The 20,856-nt window shown below is 41.9% G+C and overlaps 3 protein-coding genes across 3 annotated transcripts in view; 2 read left to right on the forward strand and 1 right to left on the reverse strand.

Annotated features, from left to right (window-relative positions):
- Nucleotides 1-4,853, forward strand: part of slc16a10 (solute carrier family 16 member 10) — a 30,963-nt gene extending 26,110 nt beyond the window's left edge. The window contains exon 6 of the mRNA XM_085432884.1: nucleotides 1,307-4,853. Within this exon, the coding sequence (XP_085289010.1) occupies nucleotides 1,307-1,536 (230 nt within the window). The 3' untranslated portion in view covers nucleotides 1,537-4,853. The remainder of the gene's footprint in view (nucleotides 1-1,306) is intronic.
- Nucleotides 4,854-7,213: 2,360 nt separating this feature from the next.
- Nucleotides 7,214-17,207, forward strand: slc60a2b (solute carrier family 60 member 2b). Its single transcript, XM_085432886.1, has 4 exons — nucleotides 7,214-7,773; nucleotides 11,260-11,428; nucleotides 11,514-11,630; nucleotides 13,387-17,207. The coding sequence occupies exons 1-4, from the start codon at nucleotides 7,495-7,497 to the stop codon at nucleotides 14,637-14,639; spliced, it is 1,818 nt and encodes a 605-aa protein (XP_085289012.1). The 5' UTR covers nucleotides 7,214-7,494; the 3' UTR covers nucleotides 14,640-17,207.
- rev3l (REV3 like, DNA directed polymerase zeta catalytic subunit) overlaps nucleotides 16,541-20,856 on the reverse strand; it is a 91,323-nt gene continuing 87,007 nt past the window's right edge. The window contains exons 27-32 of the mRNA XM_085432885.1: nucleotides 20,462-20,576; nucleotides 20,100-20,237; nucleotides 19,674-19,864; nucleotides 18,971-19,217; nucleotides 18,016-18,231; nucleotides 16,541-17,609 (exon numbers count right to left, since the gene is read on the reverse strand). Of these exons, the coding sequence (XP_085289011.1) occupies nucleotides 17,469-17,609; nucleotides 18,016-18,231; nucleotides 18,971-19,217; nucleotides 19,674-19,864; nucleotides 20,100-20,237; nucleotides 20,462-20,576 (1,048 nt within the window). The 3' untranslated portion in view covers nucleotides 16,541-17,468. The remainder of the gene's footprint in view (nucleotides 17,610-18,015; nucleotides 18,232-18,970; nucleotides 19,218-19,673; nucleotides 19,865-20,099; nucleotides 20,238-20,461; nucleotides 20,577-20,856) is intronic.

Here is a 20,856-nt window from a genome sequence, read left to right on the forward strand (position 1 = left end):
GGGTGAATGACTGAATGTAGTGTAAAGCCCTTTGGGGTCCTATGGACTAGAAAAGCGCTATACAAATGCAGGCCATGCCCGATAGCTATGCTTTGAAAGGTGTGAGACATGCACACTGCTAGGCAGGTGGTTTCAGTATTGTGGCTAATCAGTGTGTGTGTGTATGTTTCTAGCTGGCGCTGTTTACATGTGGATTTTTAAAAAATGCGAGACTTCTTCAGTGCTGAATGCCAAAGGTTCACTAAAGGTTTACTGCTAGCATGTGCATTTACTCATGTGAGCTTCATGTGCAGAGGGCTTCCTGGAAGACAATCAGTTGTTTTCAGTTTTCAGTTTTATTTGTCATATGCAAGTTAGCACAAGGTCAACATTGCAATGAAATGTGTTTGACGAGCAGCAGTCACTCAGCAGCATGATACAGTAGGAGAAAATATAATAAAATAAAATAATAAAGAAAATAGAAAAATAGTAAGGAGCAAAATATTAGAGAGACATGGTAAAAGAGAAAAGATGACTAAATATATATGTATCTATAAATATAAATATATGTACACTAGTGACTAAATAAGAAAATCTTGAAAAGAAATATGACGGGAGGGCAGATGGGATATTGCACAGGAATGAGCAGCAGAAAATTACAGTATTGCACTTTTAAATATAAATATCAATAACAATAAAGTGGAGTGACCAGTACAGATTAAACAGAGTACTCATGAAGCTGCAGGGTAGCTTCTGAGTGCTGTGTTGTGTGTGTTTAAGTGTTGTGGTTGAGGTGTCGTATGGCTTGGTGGTAAAAACTGTTTTTGAGTCTTGTAGTCCGAGCAGACAGGCTCCTGTAACGTCTGCCAGATGGTAACAAGGAGAACAGCTGATGTGCTGGGTGGCTGTGGTCCTTGATGATGCTGTGTGCTTTACGGAAGCATCGCTGGAGATAAATGTCCTGAATGGCAGGAAGCCTCGTGCCAGTGATGTGCTCTGCTGCCTTCACCACCCTCTGCAGTGATTTACGGCTGCTGGCAGAGCAGCTTCTGTGTGTGTGTGTGTGTGTGTGTGTGTGTGTGTGTGTGTGTGTGTGTGTGTGTGGTAGAGCTGGAAGCCATCTTTATTAGGAGAGTTTACATATGTAAAGAAGCCATACAGGTGACAAAAGTCAATGACATCTTGGTCAGCACCAGCTGTTAATCTTGCGATGTTTAGGAGTTCTGACACTTGTGTTTCTCTTTGTATTTGGATGTGATCGTAAACATTGACCTTTAGCTGTGTTTATTTGACCGTTACCCCCCCACCCCCCTTTATCTGGTTGCAGGCTATCTGAGGGACAAAATGGGATATTACGACATGGCCTTCTACCTAGCAGGAGTCCCACCGATCATTGGCGGGGCCTTGCTGTGTCTGATACCCTGGGTGGAAGCCAAGCACAAGAGAAGAGAGAAAAAGCAGGCCGTGAAAGGGGAGCAGGACGCTGACCAGAAGTTGATGAATCATGAAAAGGCTCAAGAAGTTGTGCAACACAAAGCAGGAGAGTCTGTCCTCTAAATACCCCTAGAGAGAGACTGACAGAGAGGTGCAGGGGGTCAGACTGAGGCTGCTGCTGCTCATTGATAGTATTAAGATACTCTGTGCATATCTGTGTTTATGTGAAGACTGTTTTAAGTAGGAAAAAATGCCAAAGTGTTCAAACATATCAGAGTCATATGTTGAAGCTGAACGTAAATGTGATCCTGAAGAACTATGCATCAGACTGAACTAATCTTACATCAGACAAGCTTGAAATTGTAGCTGAAAATGGGGAAAACTGGACATTTATTTTTTTGTCACAATAAGAGTTAGGCATGCAGTACTGTGTCCAAGATCAACTCCGTCAGCAGCCATTCTCACTGGGCTTACTCTAATCTTAACATTGACTTTTCATCACTATCATACAGTTTTAGACATACAGTTAAAACATGTTGTATAGTATAACATACAGAAAAACATAGGAAACAATTTATGGTGTTAATTTAAATTTTTGTATAAGTTCATAGTGAACCAGTCTGCCAAAGATTTATATTTAACCCTGCCATCTTTATGTCCTCCAGTATGCTATGTAATCTGTTTTAGGGGTGCACTGATACAGTGGTCGGGGTTGGTTGATACCAGCATTTCTGCAAATAAATTGGCATATACTGATGTCCTGCCTAAAAGTTAACAAAAGCTGAAAAAAAAAAAACCCTGACACAAATGAAATAATATGCTATATTTGTTTTCCTGGACCAAACCGGGAACTAGATAACAACAAAAACTAATACAAATACTGTTATCTGCAGGCTTCCAGATGCTCTTTAAGACATCAATATCTGTATCAGTACCAGTATCTGTATTACCGTTGATATTTGTACTGGTATTGGTCCTTTTGACAGTCAGTGCATCCCTAATCAATGATTGGTGTTTAAAAAGACACACAGTAACTATCGGCTCAGAGAAGTGCTCTAAAAAGTCTAGGTTTTTCTGTCTGACTCTGGAATCTGAGCTGTAAAGGTGCTTGTAAGGATGCAGCTTTGGGAAGCACAATAAAATATGTCCTGTCAGAGATGCTGACCCAGCTTCCCTTCCGAGGTTGGATCTAGGAAATCTGATCATTTAAAGGCTGTTTAACTCACCAAGCAGAGCTTGGCACCCAAAAGCTCTAAGTTCACCTCACTGAGCCCGTAATTCTTTCCCTTGAAAAATTCAAAATAAACTGCACAATACATTTTTTAAATACCAGAGGTAGCAAATATATGGTACAAATTAAAAGTCATATAAGATAATTAAAATGTACTTAATTTTTAAACAAATTTGTCTGATGGTTCAGTAAACAAGAATTTTCTGCAATTATTTTATATTTCAGGCTTTAAGGGGTTAAGGTTATTATCCACTCTTGATCCCATGCTGTGGAGCATCCCAGAATTTATGCTGCCTGTGTTTCCAAAATTACCACTATTGAATTATTAATGATCACATTATACAAACATGAAAGCATAGAGAGGGTTCTATAAAGCCCCCTGCAACTGTGTCATCAGTTAATCTGGTACTGTGACTGATTCATTCAAAGAGGCTGCTTTAAATCAAACCTCCTCAGTGTTTTAGATGTTATATTTAAAGAAATAGTTTTAGAAAGTAAATATGTGGCAACTGGTTATCCTAAAAAAGGCACAGAGACTGGAAGCAAGCAGAAAATATTAGTCTGGAGTAGGAAAAATAGGACTTCTAGCCACTGTGAAAGTTCACTTATCATCAAGTCATATCTGTTTAAAACTTTGTTGACTGCTTTCAGCCTATCAGCACATAAGAAGACATTCACCACTTACATTAGCCATGCGTATCTGATGTACTGCATCAGTTTGTTGATTACTTTGCTCTTTCAAAGACAGCGGGATGAAGAGCTGAACTGAACTCTAGGTCACTGGCCAAGTTAGGGCATGAGTGGGTTTTGTTTTAGCAACATGCTGAGTGAGCACATTCAAAGAAATTGGAAGATGTTACCTTTTAATTGAATCCTCACCCCTTTGTTAAAGCCTACTGCCAGATGGGGACCGTTTTTGTTCATTTTCTTGTAATTTTCTCTCACATTTGAGTTCATACTTAAATTGTGCAGCATTCATTAACAGTTGACCTGGTTCATGTCAGATGATCTCTTAAATGGCCCAAAACCCCACAAAACATTGTGCATTTTCCTTCACCTCTGTATGATTTACTCACTCTACTGAATCATTTCAGAGACGCCTCTGTTTGAACTGTGGACGTGAGTCTAACTAATAATTGACTATGTGACCATCAGTCCCATTAATTATTAACTCTGTCCAGTTCAATGACATTCAGTAGAAAGGTATCTGTTTTGTGTTTTATTTATTTTTCACTTCTGGAGACTTTCATGTTGTTAAAAGCCTTAAATGAACTGACTGAAGACCAAACTGTGCACAAATGCAAATGTCTGAAAGTGTGTTTGCTTGCCCTCATTCGCCTCCCCAAAGCCCCCTATGTAGTGCCAGTGAACCAAGTGATGTCACCCATCACTGACTGTGGTGGACTGCATATTTGGAAAACTCACGCTGCCGGGGAAATGAATCTCCATCATAGAAATGCTGTGGGTCAGTGTTTTTTTTTTCCTCTGCAGACCTGTGACCCGCTACCTCAGATGATAGCAGAGCTCTGCTCCTTGTCTGTACTGTCCTGTCACCGTGAATACGTCTTAACTTTGCTCTTTAATGAAAAACATGTTGCCATTATTTTATTTTATTTTAATGCACAAAGTGACTGAAATCTTCAGCATTTCCAATACTATGCTTAAATCCCATGTCTTATCCTTATGATGTGCATGACTCTTTATGGTGGAGTGCCATCATAGTGCTATTCATTTGTGAGAGCCTCGAGTAATTTCTCATTGCCATATATGAATATGAATGCTTTGTTGTATGTATTCATTGCACTCTATTCGCGCTTTTACTTGTTTTTTGTAGCTGTTCGGTCATATGTGCCTCTAGAAATGATATGTGCCAACCAAAGAGATGCTTTGTTTTAAATTGCATGATTTATTTTTACTTGGTGATTACTATAGACCAAAATCGTTGAGACAATCTGCTGAAGTTAACACACCAAAGCCTAACAGTATTTAGTTGCTGTTATTTTGCCATCTAATCCAGCCACTGGCTTTATTTGCTGCATCTTTACTGCTTCCGTCCTTTTCCATGTATTCTCCCCAAAAAGTGTTCTTAAATATGAATGTGTCTACATTTCCTCTGTTGCAGAATGTGTTGTGAACAACAGTATATGCAATGTATGTAAACACAATTAATTTTAATCATTTTAAAAACAGTAAAAATATTTACTTTTAAGTTATCTGGGTTTTTTTTTAATTTATGCCTATAGATCATAGAAAACACTGAAGTTCATTTAATCAAGATGTAAAATCAAGTGCAGTAAAACTGAACATGAACAAAAACACTTTATACCTTTGAACCTGTGAGACACTGACATGCCACTCCTTCACAGTTTTTCTCTAATAATCTTTATCTTCTTTTGACCCATGTGTGAGCGTGTGTGATTAGATGATTTGTCTAGATTTAGTCCTTCTGCACTTTTATTAGGTTATGGATCTCAGTAAAGGAACCAGGATTTCTTAACAGTCAGAAAGCACTGCCTGGGGGTGGGGAACACGTACTGATGTGGAGCTAATGAATGTCCTATATGTAGGAACCCTGGCGTCATTGTTGCCCAGGTTAGGACACATGAAACAAATGTAAATATTTGTCTGGACTGTTATTATTTAGTATCAGGCTCCCTGAAAAGCCTTCAAATGATCTAAAATACCGCAGCATGAGACCAGGTAGAAATATCACATTTGCCATATCGACTTCTCCTTATTGAGTCCATGTTAAACCTAGAATTGAATTTAAAATCCTCATTCTACTTTACAAAGTCATGAATGATCATGTCCCTTCATATCATATAGGCATCACAGTAACATATTATCCCAACAGTGTTCACCTGATTCAGTCAGGATTTAGAGTTCATCACAGCACAGGAACAGCACCAGTGTAGGTTACTCATAATCTTTTTATGGCCTCTGACGGTGGACTCTGTGCAGCATTCTATGCAGGGTCAGCATCGGAGCATATGGGCAACTCTGATAGAGGATTTGATACCAATCACTTTGCTATTCTATAAAAAAACAAAGCCATAAAAGGAGACTGAAAATTCATATCACAGCAAGTAAGAACCACCGTAGGTTCCCAACAGCTAGCACAGCAGACAGTGCTTGCGGTGCTCTTTATTTTTTCCTACAGTGCTTAGTCCTTGTTGTGCATCGTGTGTGTCCAGTGTGTTTTTGCAGCTGCTCTCCTTCTTGTTGCAAGCTCCTCTCTGAATGGGCCCAGCATGCTTCTGCATGAATGGGCGGAACTGATCAGAAAATATGTGACAAGTGTTCCAGACCTGCTCCCACAAAACCACACCATGCTGCCACATGAAGTACACCGCAAAACCTTTAAGATTTACATTTAAGATTGACCCCTGTATGTTTTCTTCTATGCTTCCTTGTTACGTCAAGGCCAAACTACTGCAATTTCTTATTAGAACCTCTCTTATAGGTGTTCAGGCTCCAACATACCACAGTGAGAGTGCTACGTGAGGTATTTTAATTAGAAGAAGTTAATTTAAAGTGGAGTATTTTACTAAATAACTACAATTTCACAAGTATCTGTAATAGCTTTGACATTTATCTGAGAGCTATTGTTACCAATACCTTTGAAATTAAAAGACATTCTTCTTCTCGTTCTTAAGGAAATATAAGATTGTATAAATTGTAGTTCATAAATAAGGTCAAATATAATATTTATATGCACTAATGCATTGGCATTAGCAGTTATTCTACATAGCTGAGAATTTACGAAAGAATATTGGACTTGAAATGTTTAAGGGAGAAAAGGGGATTTTTAAAATTCAGGTCTTTGAAGTCAGTTCAGTTTTATTTATATAGCACCAAATCACAACAACATTTGCCTCAAGGAGCTTTATATAGTAAAGGAAACACCATACAGTAATACACAGAAAATCTCAACAATCATATGACCCCCTATGAGCAAGCGCTTTAGGGACAGTGGGAAGGAAAAACTCAATTTTAACAGGAAAAACCCTCCAGCAGAACTAGGCTGAGGGAGGATTGAGTGAAGAAGAAACACACAGTGCATCGTGGGATGCCCCCAGCAGCCTGGACCTATTGCAACTTTGCTGCCAAGTAATTAAAGTTCTTACACGCTTTGGTTTTTATTTGTGCTCAGCCAGTTTACTTGGTACAAACTCTAGATGGCGCCATGTGCTTTCACTACAGCCAGGCAGAAAAGGCTTCTAACTACGACTATGACAGGACACCGGCAGCCCTGGATCATTTGGTGCTCTTGAGCTGTGAACAGCCAGTAGAAACAGAGGTCTTACTCTGCCATGATTTCAGGGTACTGAAAAGCTCATAAACAAAGCGAAGCGATCGCCTGTTTTGGCACATGGCATTCTGGGTTTTGCATCGGTCCCAGGTCCATTGATTTGCAATAATACGAAAACGCACAGGTGAAAGTGATAACATTACAAAACAGTGCTTGCTGATTAATATAATTAAAGTAAAAAAAATATTCAGGTTATTCAAAAGGAAGGTGTCTCTTTACACACGGAGTGAGCAACAATCCCAATAGATGATCTTTGCAAACCTTCAGCAGCCATACAGGCAGCAGCTGTTGACATATGGAGGGATTCCACAGCTGCAGCGGTGGTACCCTGCGGTCACCGTCGCATTAAAGATGTCCGACTCAAAAAATCCGTGTATTTAATAACCAACTGCGGCCTTCAAACACGAGGCGCCAGAACGGGAGGAGATAAAAGACTCGCTTTATTATCTGTAGTCAGTCAGCAGTTGTGCGGCGTTGTGACAGCTCACCATCACTCCCAGCAACACACTCTCTCTCTCTCGGTGCTAGACCGACAGCTATGTCTACGTCCGTCACGCGTGACACCGATATTAAAAAGAAGCACGTCCATTTCGCCAGTATGGAGGAGGACGACAACGACGACAAGGAGGAGGACACCCTGTTTGACAAGAGGAAGGACACTGGGCGAGAAATGAAGAACGCATTAAAGGGGGCGAAGAGAAAGACCACACAAAACAGCGACGACCGGGTGGAGGTGGTTGGCGGAGGAAGGGGCGGCCAAGGAGCAGGCGGCCGCTGGATGGTTACGCTCGCGCTCTGTGCATCTTGCCTGGGCTTGGTAAATAGTTAGGAGTGGGAAGTTAGCTTAAACCTGCCGGTTCATTAAACAATTCTCTGACTTTTCTCATTCCTTTAAAAAGGAAATGAATTGGAAAATTTTAAATAAATAAATATAATGTGGTAACTGAATAGATTTATTAAGTTGGTTGGGATATCTACAACAGTTAACTAGTTGGCTAGCTAGGGTTGTATTAATGTTATCCGTTAGCATATAGCCATAAACCGCTAGCTTATCACGGCTGTCCAATATTCATTTGCGTTCTTTGGAATTTCTACTGAAGTCATTTCATTCATTTCATTTCATTTATTTATTCATTTTCAGGCACAACAAATACCTATATTGAACATAAAATACACAAAACAAAAAACAAAACTTGCCTGAAAAAGGAGTGGGACGAAGAAAACTTATTAAATCCCACCCCTATACTCACTCATCAACAAAAAAAAACAATAAACTTCCCGCAGCTACGCCCATCATTGCATACAGACCCATCAACAGCCCCGGGCAGATACAAGCATCTAAGCGGCAGCTCGCAACCAACAATTAGAGCCTTCATAACTGAATACAGAATATATAAATTATAAATTGCATTACCACAGGTAACAGGCAGTAATAACTACAAGTAACAGACACACATACATATACATACATATATATCTACACACACAAGTACATATATGTACATACATACGCACACTTTATTTATTTATTTTTTATTTTGGAATCCATACCAGCAATGGTAAGAGGACAGACATTACAGAGCACACTAAAACCCATCATTGAGTATACTGTGACCAGACCAACTGTTTGTAGAGAAATTTAAATCTATGAATATTTTTGCATTGTTTCAATTGTAAACTCAGACTGTTCCAGATTTTCACACCACATACAGACACACAAAAGCCTTTACGGGTTGTTCGAGTTCTGGGTAATTTGAATTCTCCAAAGCCTCTCACATTATAAACCTTTTCTCGAATTTCAAATCTAGTTTGTAAATTTGCCGGTAAAAGTTTAGTAAAAGCTTTATACAAAATTATGGATGTATTGTAATTAACCAGATCCTGGAATTTAAGTAACTTTGCCTGAAGAAAGAATTTGTGAGTATGTTCTAGATAACCAGCCTTGTGAATAATACGCAGTGCTCGTTTCTGTACTGTGACTAATGGATTAGTTGTATTTTTATATGTATTTCCCCACACTTCTACACAATATGTAAGATATGGAAGAACCAGGGTACAGTACAGAGTACGAAGTGCATCTTTATCAAGGAATTGTTTCACTTTGTTCAAAACTGCGAGGCTTCTGGAAATTTTGGTTTTTATGTGTCTGACGTGGGGTTTCCATGAAATTTTGTTATCAATTATAACTCCCAAAAATTAAGTCTACTCCAGGAAATGAATTTGAAATGTCAGAAGATCTGCAGTTACTTATATAGTGCCATAATATAGTAGATTTTTGGCCTGTTATGGTTCTGTCGAGCGTTGTAAACGAAGGAGACCTTTCAATTTAAGTCGTACTTTGTGTCCTTAGGTTGTTTTTGACTGGCCCCACATGTCGGTTGCCTTTATAGTTGTTATAAAGGTGCAACAGAATGTGAATCTACGTACACAAGGTGGTCACATGTGCTTGTAACTATTGAATAGTAAGCAATATTACGGTTGTATGCAGCAGTATCCTGCACAACCGGATTTTCATAGTTGTAAATCTCGCTCTTCAACCATTTATTCCGCATCAGATTAGTGAAATCCACCTGCACACACTGGACGACTTTCTCCTGCATTGTTAACCTTTTCTCCCCCCATTGGGCCTGGGGAAGAACATTCAAGTTTTGTTGTTTCAGCATCAGATTATCCTGTTAAAAAAGTGGGGAAATGGAAACTTTTATTACAGTTATTTAAGGATTGATATCAATCAGCTCTGATTGATGCCAGTGTCAGCTCTGCAGTTTTTGTTGTCACTGAGTGTGAACTCAGTGTAGAGAACAAAAAACTTGGAGGCTCTGTGAGCAAAAGCTCCACTTCACTTTTTTGTGTGATGCGAAGCAGTTAGATAAGCATGCTGGCACTGGTAAAAGGAACGGATAAACTCTGAGGATTATGATTCCAATGTTCAGTTTAGATTAGATTAGCCTTTGTTGTCTCCCTTCGAAGAAATTTTGCTTTGTCATTCAAGAAAAACCATCACATAAATTAATCGTCATACCATTTCACATGCACACACTTACAGTTTACTTATTACTATTCAAGGTTCAAGGTTCTTTATTTGTCACATGCATAGTTATACAAGTATAACACACAGTGAAATGTAGCCTGACACGCTCCTCGACATGTGCAAAAAAATTGGGGGGTGGGGGGGTGTAGAGGAAGAACACATATATATATATATATATATATATATATATATATATATATATATATAGATATATATATACATTGGGTGAATGTGCAGTAGTAGCAATTCAATGGTTTGACAAATTGGAGCACTAAAGAAAATATAAATATAATTTGAACAACTCACAATTTGGTACCCTGTACCTTTTACCTGATAGTATTAGCTTTATATTCTCTAGGTTTTTGTGTAAACCGTGTGATTTATATCTCTAGGAATTTTACAGGCCACACTTTATTGCAGTTTCCTCTGATAGCACCTGGGGGAAAATGGAGGGAGCATGCCAGTGGTCTTTCCAGTCCTTTGCATCAAATTTTGAACCTTTGATCTAGCTGACAGACAGGTTACTAAACTGTGTAGTATTGCCAGAACAGATAGCAGATTCAGTAGTTAGCATATAAAATAAGTAAAGCTTTCATCCACCCCAGGGAGTTTAGAAAGTGTAAACTCTGGAAGACTAGTTCTGGCACTAATGAATCTAGTATACATGAGAGTCAAGGTGCGTGAACGAGTAGAACTGACATTTAACTGTTTTTGTGTTTTCATTAGAAAAGCCAGGTGCTGTCTAGTTATACAGGAGTTCACCTTCATCTATAGCATGGTGTTTAACAGTATGTGAGGGAGTGTAGTCTTAAATCATGAGCTGAGGTCCACAAACAGTAATTGTGCATAAGCTTAACTATTCTCTAAATGTTTATATTATATTAGTTATAGTAGTTAAACAATTATATGCAAATTAGCAGGGATCAAAAAAAAGTTTAGATTCGTTTAAATTTGTAAAAATTTTTCAGTCTTAATTTTTCTCAACAGAAATCCTAAAATAAACATTTGTGCAGTATGTGTTGATACGTTGCCACCTCTGTCTTCACCTCGTGTCTTGTTGCTGACAAAAACACAGGAGGAGGAGGTAAAGTTTTCATTGGGGGTGAGCAGAATGCACAGGGTTGGAAATGTTAGTTTAGTTCTCCTAGATCCTGATGCGATCATTTGTCATTGATCTCTCAAGGAGATGAGACAAGTAGGACAATGGAGGGAGAGGAGTGGGTCCAACAACAACAGTCGTGGCTTGCTCTAAGCTTTGTCTTATTTTCTTAGGGGATGTGTATCTCAGTTCTTGGCCCCACACTGGAAGACTTGGCTGCAAATGTGAACCAGGATATCGGCAACATCTCCTACATCTTTGTTGGCCGCTCTGCAGGCTACGCCGGCGGATCCCTATTAGGAGGCATTCTGTTTGACTACATGAACCCCCATCTCCTGCTAGGTACCTTTCTAGCTTGTTGTTCTTGCCGGCCGGCCTTTACAGTCATTTTATGAGATTGATTTTGCCTCCTGTGGTAATCTTCTAGGTTTGTCCATGCTGCTCACGGCTTCTGGAATGTGTGCCATCCCTTACTGTAAGCAGGCTCTGCTCCTCACTGTGTTCATGTCCAGCATTGGGATATCCATGGGTGTTATAGATACAGGTAAGTAAACTATTGATATTCACTGTATCAGTGAAAGTTCAATGATTTTAACGGTCAGCCTCAGCTGATGAGTTTGTGCAGGGCTCAGAGCCACAAGTGGCTGTTTTTACCTCTTTTTCTCATCATTCTCTCGCCTGCTGTGGTGATGCATGTTTAAATGAGGGCATGGCTTAGCTGCAGCAGAGTGAATAAACAGTAGTGGAGTCCTGTTTGTAACATTGAGGGAGATGGTATGAGTAATTCAGTGCAATAGACATGGGCTGCTGGGAACTTCCCATGATATGATATGACATTCCTTTTGGCTCTCGGAGGAGGCGGACACACTTTTTCTCCTCTCCCTTATCTCCCTTATCTTCCCTGCTTAGTTCTTATGTCCTTGTCCAGTCTCGTGTTTTTTGTATTACTTTCCCTGGAACACTCTCTCACAGTCTGTTTCTAAAACCTAAAGAGAATTATGGATTTGATCAACTGGTCTCTGAATGCTATTGACACCCTTGTTGCTTTTCTGTGTTTATTGTGCTATGGTGTGTTGATATCTGTGCATTCCTGTATTATCCTTTTGTGTTACACATTTCGATGTTTTTTTTCCTCGCTACCTAGCCTGACCTGTCTCCCCAATGTGATGTTTGTGTATTGTATGTACGGTCGGCAAGGTCTGTCATCTCGGTTGTGGGCAAAAGACCAAATAAAGGCTATCTCATCTCATCTCATATACTGAGCATTTATTCTCAACTTGATTCTTTTCCCTCTACATGTGTTTATCCACCACTTTAGATTTAAAGCTTCAAACCACATTACCAACTCGTCCACAGCGTGCCTTTCCTGTCTCCCTCTGTTCATCCCTAACTGGTGGCCAGTTTTTCCTTCCGACTGTTCTCAAGTGCTTTGTCATTAATGTTGTCTCATTGTGAGGTTTTATCTCTAACGTTGTAGGCTCTTTACCCTAAAATACAATGTGCTTTGAGTTGACTGTTGCTGTGTATTGGTGCATACGTAAATAAAATTGAATGAAAGTGAAACCGTGGAGAGAACAGGGCACCAGTGACAGACCTGCTAGTTCTGGTGTTCTGTGGTTCAGCTGTAAGAACAAAGGTCTCACTGAGGGACAGTGGGCCCTCATAGAGTTTGTTTCCAAAAGGTTGTTCAGAAACATGCACAAGTAGCATGCCGAAGGTAATTTGTAGCACTCTGGCAGTGCTTCTCCTGATCCTCCTCTCAAAAAACGAACAGATACTTGTCCTGCTGTTGGGTTAATGCTCTTCGAAGGCCCCTTTCAACTCTGCTTGTGTAACGTCTCCTCTCCTCTATACTCTTGACACTGTGCTGGCACACACAGCAAACTTTTCCTTTTCGGGGTGTTGTCTGGTTGTTGCTTCTTCAGTGCACCTCTTTTCACTTTGATGTGCACCAGAAGAAGTGAAATGAATTCATAGTGAATTATGTTTCCTTCCTGCAAATTGACCTATAAAGACCTTACAAAGACATTTACAAACTGTTTTGAAATCTTGTAAATCTTGCATGTAGTTAGTGCACCACGTGGTATTAGGCCTGTAGAATAATCCTTCATCTGCTTTTGCTAACAGTGGTAGCTTATTCTTAACATCATAAGAATGGAAACTTGCCGATGGAGTTATTTGGAGTCATTCCTTGTTTTGTCTGATTGTGATTCTTCTGTTAATCTTTTTTTTCTAGTTTAGCCAAAGCAAAGTGATGCTTGTGTCTCCATTCTTAACTATGTGTTTCTCCTGTGTGTCAGGTGGTAACGTGCTCATACTGGACACGTGGGGTGAGCAGTCGGGGCCTCACTTGCAAGCGCTGCACTTCAGTTTTGCCGCTGGGGCCTTTGTGTCTCCTATCATAGCCAAGCTGGTGTTTGGGACTGACTGGAAGGGCACTGAGGCCATAGCACCAACCAAGAGTACGCCTTCCACAGAGCCCCAGGTGACCAAAACCGTCAACACTCAGGGAGTCTCGCACAGTACCCTCAACTCCACCTGGGCCTACATCGTGATCGGTGCTTTTGTCTTTCTCATGTCCTTCCTCTTCTTCATCCTTTATTCTCGCTGCAGCGTGTCACGTGCAAAACCCCGCTCGGCCTCAGGAAAGCCCCTGGTGGCCAAATATCATGTGGCTCTTACAGCCCTCCTTTTCCTCTTCTTCTTTGCCTACGTCGGTGCTGAAGTAGCATATGGCTCCTTCATCTTTACCTTTGCTAAGGAGTACATCCACATGGCTGAGGCGAAGGCAGCTGGGCTAAACTCCCTGTTCTGGGGGTCATTTGCAGCGTGCCGTGGGTTAGCCATCTTCTTTGCAGCCTGCATGTACCCGGGAAACATGATCCTGCTCAGCCTGTTGGGCACCGCTATCTCCTCTCTTCTGCTCTGCTTCTTCAACAAGAAAGAGGAGGTCCTGTGGGTGTGCACTGCTATCTATGGGGCTTCCATGGCTGCCATTTTCCCAAGCGGCATCTCGTGGGTGGAGCAGTACACCACAGTAACGGGGCGCACAGCGGCAGTTTTCGTGGTGGGTGCAGCGCTGGGCGAGATGGTGCTGCCAGCACTCATAGGCTTCCTGCTCGAGAGGTTTCCAAAGCACCCGCTGCTCATGTACCTGTCACTCGTCACTGCCATCTTCACCTCCATCCTCTTTCCAGTCATGTACAAGCTGGCCTCGGTGAATGATGAAATTGAAAGCAGTGAATCCCAACGGGCACTGCTGGACTCAGGAGCTGATGAAGATGAGGATGAGGAAGAGCAGGATAATGAGGCCGATCAGTTGAACGACGCAGACTTTGAGGTCATTGAAATGGACGATACATCAAATTTTATGAATTCACCAAGCAAGATGTCCTCTCCCCCTGATGTCATGGCTCTAACAGACAGCCCCACTGCCCAAACCACACTGGTGTCAGAGCCTGCAGGCGCCACTTTCTCAGAGAGCATCTCTTTGGTAGGACACTCACCAAGACAGAACCTGCTGCTCTCTTTGGACCAAGAGAAGGGAGACTGAGAATGTCGGCTCAGTGACACGCCTCAACTGTCCATTTGCTGTCCAAGACCTGGAAACTCCAACATAGTTACTGTTTGTACTCTAGTAAAGGAAGCACTGACTAAGCAGTGCAGCTTATAAATCATACACACGCTTCCGCAGCTCAACTCAGTGCATCTTTTAAAGCTTTTGGACATCTGCTGGACAGTGAAGGATCAGATGTTGAAGTATTGCTATTTTCTTATAAATCATTTGACACTGTGTTCAATATTGTTGTGTCCTTATCCCCTCTGTAGTTAGGTAAAAGGTAAGGCTAGAATGAAAGTAAGAAATAGATCAGATATCAGCCTGATCCTGACTCAACGAACTTCACTGGGATCGTTGGCAACAGGTCAATCTATTCAGTTCAATTCTATGTTCTGTGTTTACTATGCCTTCCATCAGCAGTAGAGCACTGATTACAAACGGGAGAGCTAACATTTTGGTAACATAACATGAAGCCAAAAGCCAAGGGACAACAAGTTGTTATACTTCTTACATTTTGAATGTTTTTATGTTTGCAGTGTTTTTTGACTACAGCTAAGACTTCTCTGTCAGCTTCTTTCTTTGAGTTACTGGTATCACATTGGAGCTAGACAAACATGGATTGATGCATCGCTAGAATTCAGTGCCTTGTTTGAGGACGTGAGGAGAGTGGATGAGCTGAACCAGGGACAGACAGCTAGCCACCCCCTTAAAATAAAATCTTGCACTGCAAATACACTATATTGCCAAAAGTATTCACTCACCCTTCTAAATCATTACATTCAGGTGTTCCAATCACTTTCATGAGCACAGGTATATAAAATCAAGCTCCTAGGCATGCAGACTGCTTTTATAAACATTTGTGAGAGAATGGCTTGCTCTCAGGAGCTCAGTGACTTCGAATATGGTACTGTGATAAGATGCCACCTGTGCAAAGTCCAGTCAGGAAATTCTGTCACCATTAAATGTTCCACAAAATGAAAGTGATTGCGATTGACAGCAGCTCAGCCACATAAAATAACAGACTGGGGTCAGCAACTTTGTGCACAGTCAATCACTGCAGACTTCTAAACTTCATGTGGCCTTCAGATTAGCTCAAGAACAGAGTACAGAAGGTTACAGAATTGCAAAGTGCAATGCAAAGCATCATATGCAGTGGTGCAAACTGCATATGATGCCACTGAACTCTAGAGAAGTGGAGAGGTGTTCTCTGCAATGACGAATCATGTCTACATCTGGCAATCTGATGGAGGAGTTCGAGTTGGCAGCTGCTAGAACAGTACTTGTTTGACTGCATTGCACTAAGTGTAAATTTTTTTTAATGGGCTTGGGCTTGCTCCCTTAGTTCCAGAGAAAGGGACTCTTGATAATTCAGCACACCGAGACAATTTCATGCTTCCAACTTTGTGGGAGCAATTTGGGGATGGCCCTTTCCTATTCCAGCACAACTGTTTCTAAAGACATGGACGAGGAAGTTTGGTGTGGAAAAACTGGACTGGCCTGCACAGAGTCCTACACCTCAGCCTGACAGAACACCTTTGGGATGAATTAGAGCATCCCAACATTGGTGTCTGACCTCACAAATGCACTTCTGGAAGAACACTTCTAAACCTCGTAGAAAGCCTTCCAGAAAAGTTGAAGCTGTTATAGCTAAACATGGAATGTCACTCAAGCTCATATGTGTGTGTGAAGGCAGACGAGTAAAGACTTTTGGCAATCTAGTGTGTGTGTGTGATGAGCTGAGCTGTACAGTGTATGCAGCTGTTTTCTGTTGCACTTTTGTGAAAACTGGATTTTTTTTTCTTCTTTTTGGTCTTGTGCTGTAATGGGTCATGTCACTGTGATTCCTCTGATTTTTTCTTTTTAAGCTCCTGATTTAGTGAAAGAAAGAAGGCATCTTCATACATTGATTTTTTTATTTTATTATATCAATCTCAAACCTTCACCCACAGCAATGTCCATTAAAAACAAACAAAAAGGATCTCCTTCATTATAAGTTTTTACATTTTTACAAATCCACAGATCCTGTGTACGGCTGCATGGAGTGGGAGGGTTAAAGATCAAATTTTAATGTAGTTTGAAGACGGTTCGCACAGTAAAATTGGAAACGTATACAAAACCATATATCCACAAGGAAATAATAGACTCTTCATGGCATAAATTACCAAATACAGTATTGCAGCAGTCCCACATTTAAAACTAAAAAAATGGAGAGCTTTCCAGTTCCCATACTCTGTAGTATGAACTGTCAAATCTGCCAAAACAGACAAGGTTAAAGAAACAGAAAAATGGCACCTTCAAAAAGAACGCATCAAACTGCTTTGATTGTGTTCATGGTTGGAGCTGTAGTTGGTTAATGCACAGTGAGATTGGAGATGGATCTGTACAGGAACTATTTACAAAAAGACTGCAGTCAGTATAAAAAGGAGAAAAAGTCAATTAGTGGTTTGGGTGTAGTTCGTCTCTGAATTTATAAGATCTTTAAAAACCAGTTACAGTGAATACACAATACGACACATGTTCCATGATTGGACTGCACTCAGTCCCGCAACAGGCCGTCTGTTGCCGTGTCATCAAAAAGATCAGCTTCATTCGGCCCATAGCAGCTAATGGAGATGGCAGCAAACGAACACACGGCCTCTTCCACTGGAGGCATGAAGTAAACAGTCTCCATACTCAGAGAAATACTTTGAGACAAAATGAGAAAACCCGTCAGGGCTCAATCAAAGCACCATTTAAACTCTTACAACCAAATGGACAAACACTAAGATGGAAGGCCAGGAATTAGCACCAAATCAGTGGGTGGCTCCGGGACTCGGGAGCCAATCAGAACTGCTCCAGCAGCTGACGGAGGTAGGGGGCCTTGGAAAGTTGTCTGTTTACCCGGGACAGCTTGTAGAGGACGAGACAGTCGAGGGACACGCAGGGAACCTGCCGCTCAGCACTGCCACTGCAGTTCCTACAGATCTGTATGCAAACAGAAACACAAGCACACAGTGATCACACAAGGATGAGCTCTGGTATGGACACCACTCACAAACATGTCACTACTAGTCTGACCAGAGAAAAACTGTGGAGTCCGACATTGTTTAAGCAAAACTGCACACCAACTCAACCCGAGTGATTGCTGCCACCAGGCATCATAACTGCTGACGTCAATTGCTGTCTTAATAAATCTAGATTTATCGCCAGAAAGCAGTTTCCGTGTTCCTTCAGTGTCGCCTGCTTTGAGTCGTATCAATTGGGTAAATGTTTAAAGACAGTGCGACAAAAGCAGGAAGAAATAAATACCTGTAATCACAGAAGTTAATGGTCCAATTATTATTCAAAACCTTAACAGGAGCTCATATTCTGTGCGTCCTCAACTTCTCACCTTCAGCAACTGCTCTTGCTGACTCTCCCACTGCCTCATGTCCTGGTAGAGTGTAACAGCGACTCGCTGAGGTTCAGCACGACACCGTGAGCACACACCCAGCTGGGTCAGCTCATCACACACAGGGCAGTGAAGCGTGGTGAAGTACTGGGAAATTGTCCCCTTCCTCCCCGCTTCCTCCCCACCCACCACGGAGGAGCAGGATGCCTTCTGGATCTGGAGAGAAAAGAGCGATGTAGCTGAAAACACACGTTTGATTGATCACTGCTGCTGGACTATATGCAGACACATGGAGTTAACATGCACAGCATCTTCATGGACATAAAACAGTGTGAACTACGTGATCATGATACTTTTCAGGTTTGTTAAGAATCCTACCGAATATCATTAGATGCTGAAGGATCAGAGATCAAAGATTCAATTTTTTTAATACAAATACACACATTCAGGATTTTGTGTGTGACTCTGTTTTCACTGGGAAAAAACAAAGACATAAAAGGAGTCAGTGGCACTGGAGCAGCAACCATTTATGTATCTGACTGTGATTAGTAGCTATGCCAGCAGATGGCGTATGCACTCTGTCAGACTTCAGGAAAGAAACAAAGACTGAGGCGGCAGCAGCGCTGCAGCTTGACTCATTTAGTCATCAGCAGGAAGCAGAAGAGATCTCTCTTCATCCTTTGTTCTCTCTAAATGACAGACTGCTTTTATTTTGACAAGAGTGGAAGCAGAGGGTGACCTCTTTGACTTGCCACAGTCAGTCAAAGGAAGATACCAATTAATCTAATTCATCCTCCAAACTCAGTATTAAGTTGATTGTGTGTCTTTATGATGTTCCTGGTTCTTTTTTTTGTTTTGAAGGGTTTCTTATCTCCACTGCTGCTGCTCTGCTTCTAAATGGCAGCGGTGAGACAAAAACATCACAATGGCCCGTATGTCTGCAAGTTGTCCTCACCCTGGGGAGCTCCTGGTACCAGCTGAACACGTCGACTCCGATCAGCTGGAACATACGGGCCAGTGGCGGCAAGATCTGCTTAGTGATGTAGTAGGTGGCATTGAGGCGCAGGGTGGGGTCCTGCAGCACCTCGGTGGGCCGGCGGACCAGCTGGATGAGGGGCACGCCGGGTGTGCCGTACACAATGACATAGGGCACCCGCTCACTCACGCGTGGCTCCAGCCTTCGGTCATAGGCCATCATCCGTCTGAGGCGAAGCAGAACAAAAATGAAGTGACAGCAGATGATGCAGTTATTGTTTACATCACACAGCCAACATGTTCACATTAGCAGCGAGAACGTGTGCTGGTGCTCTGAGAGAGAAAACACAAAATAAAGCAGATGAACTGAAGCAGGGCTCATAAATGCTTCTTCCTTGTGCATCTAAAAATCACTTTTTTTTGTCCTCCACTCGTTAAAAAACAGGTTGCCTAGCAACACTCAGGTACTGTACAGGCTAGTGCAGCCAGACAATGAACACAGTGAGGGAGGACTAATTGGATTCACGCTGGGTACTGTAACTGTAGCTGACAGCAAGCTCTTACTCACCATCCTGTTCTCTGCTGCACGCACACACAGAGCCAACCAGCAAACATTTATCCAAGCCACACTCCTGACTTCTCCTGTACTGTGACCACACACACACACACACACACACACACACCTGGTGAGTTCCAGCGCAGGGATGCAAGCTCCAGGTCTGTACGAGCCGCTGCCCCGGTACTCCTTGGCGAAGGTCAGATCCTGCATGCTTGCCCGGCCATCCAGAATCTTCATACACTGACGCTGCACAAACTGCTTCACCTGGCTAATGTCACGTGTCTCAAACAGCAGCTTGATGGAACGCTCCAGAATCTAAGGAGCACATGAGTAAAAGAACACAGGTATAAGAGGATGAAGATAAAATGATTTACTGGTAATCTAAGAGAGGTGTTGATGCCGTTTAATGTGCAAGCGGAAGGAGACGACCTTTTCCCTGACTGACACATGCAAAGCGGTCTGAGTAAACAGGAGCAGGAACAAGAGTGGCATGCCTGCGATTGGTGCACAACACAGTGAAAATGAGGGGAAAACATGGTTTGCCTGTTACCTTGGAAACAGCAGGGCAGCCGTCGCGGCGCACCGTCTCAATCCCTTTGGCATCAAACACTGGCTCCTTTTGGTCAAGGCTCTCATACATGTAGCCCACGTAACGCTTCTTTGTCTGCAGAACGCAGGGCAAGTACACCTGAGACACAGACACACACAGACACACACACACACACACAGATAAATAACTACATCTAATGTGTGGAGATGGAAAAATCACAGTGAACAGATGTTAGAGAGAAGCCGCTACCTTGTCTTATTCGCTCCCTTTGTGTGTGTGTGTGTGTGTGTGTGTGTGTGTGTGTGTGTGTGTGTGTGTGTGTGTGTGTGTGTGTGTGTGTGTGTGTGTGTGTGTGTATCTACCTTCTCAAACTTGAGCTTGATCGGCTTGGGGTTGGTTGCAGTCACTGCTTCTGCAATCTCTTTGCCGATCTTGAAAGCCTGCTCTTTGGTGGCTCCTTTCAGTAAAACAAACATGCTGCCAAACACACAAAAACACACAAGGCTCATTACTAATTCTTATCAAACAACCCACACTACATACTACAGTGGTAAACGATACGCTCTCAGAGGCTTCGCGTTTGGCTCTGTGCTTGAACACATCCCATGTGGACGAGCGAGTCTGGAGGAAAGTGTGTCCCATATATGCAAAGCATGCTGCAGTTTAAAACTTTATGCTTCTTCTTCTATTTGAGACTCTGCAGGTCAGAAACAATCCAATTCCCTGTCTGCCAAACACAGCGGCAGCTCTTCTTTAA

The sequence above is a fragment of the Copadichromis virginalis genome, linkage group LG15, assembly GCF_057382275.1.
Source record: "Copadichromis virginalis isolate Kocher_CV1m ecotype Utaka linkage group LG15, C_Virginalis_male_GT1.1, whole genome shotgun sequence".
Classification (NCBI taxonomy): Eukaryota; Metazoa; Chordata; class Actinopteri; order Cichliformes; family Cichlidae; genus Copadichromis; species Copadichromis virginalis.

What these genes read in the sequence shown, in the direction of transcription:
- slc60a2b (XM_085432886.1), top strand. Translation starts at nt 7,495, where the DNA reads ATGTCTACGTCCGTCACGCGTGACACCGATATTAAAAAGAAGCACGTC. An exon ending in GAACCCCCATCTCCTGCTAG is followed by an intron (nt 11,429 to 11,513) that starts GTACCTTTCTAG and finishes GTAATCTTCTAG; the next exon opens with GTTTGTCCATGCTGCTCACG. An exon ending in CATGGGTGTTATAGATACAG is followed by an intron (nt 11,631 to 13,386) that starts GTAAGTAAACTA and finishes CCTGTGTGTCAG; the next exon opens with GTGGTAACGTGCTCATACTG.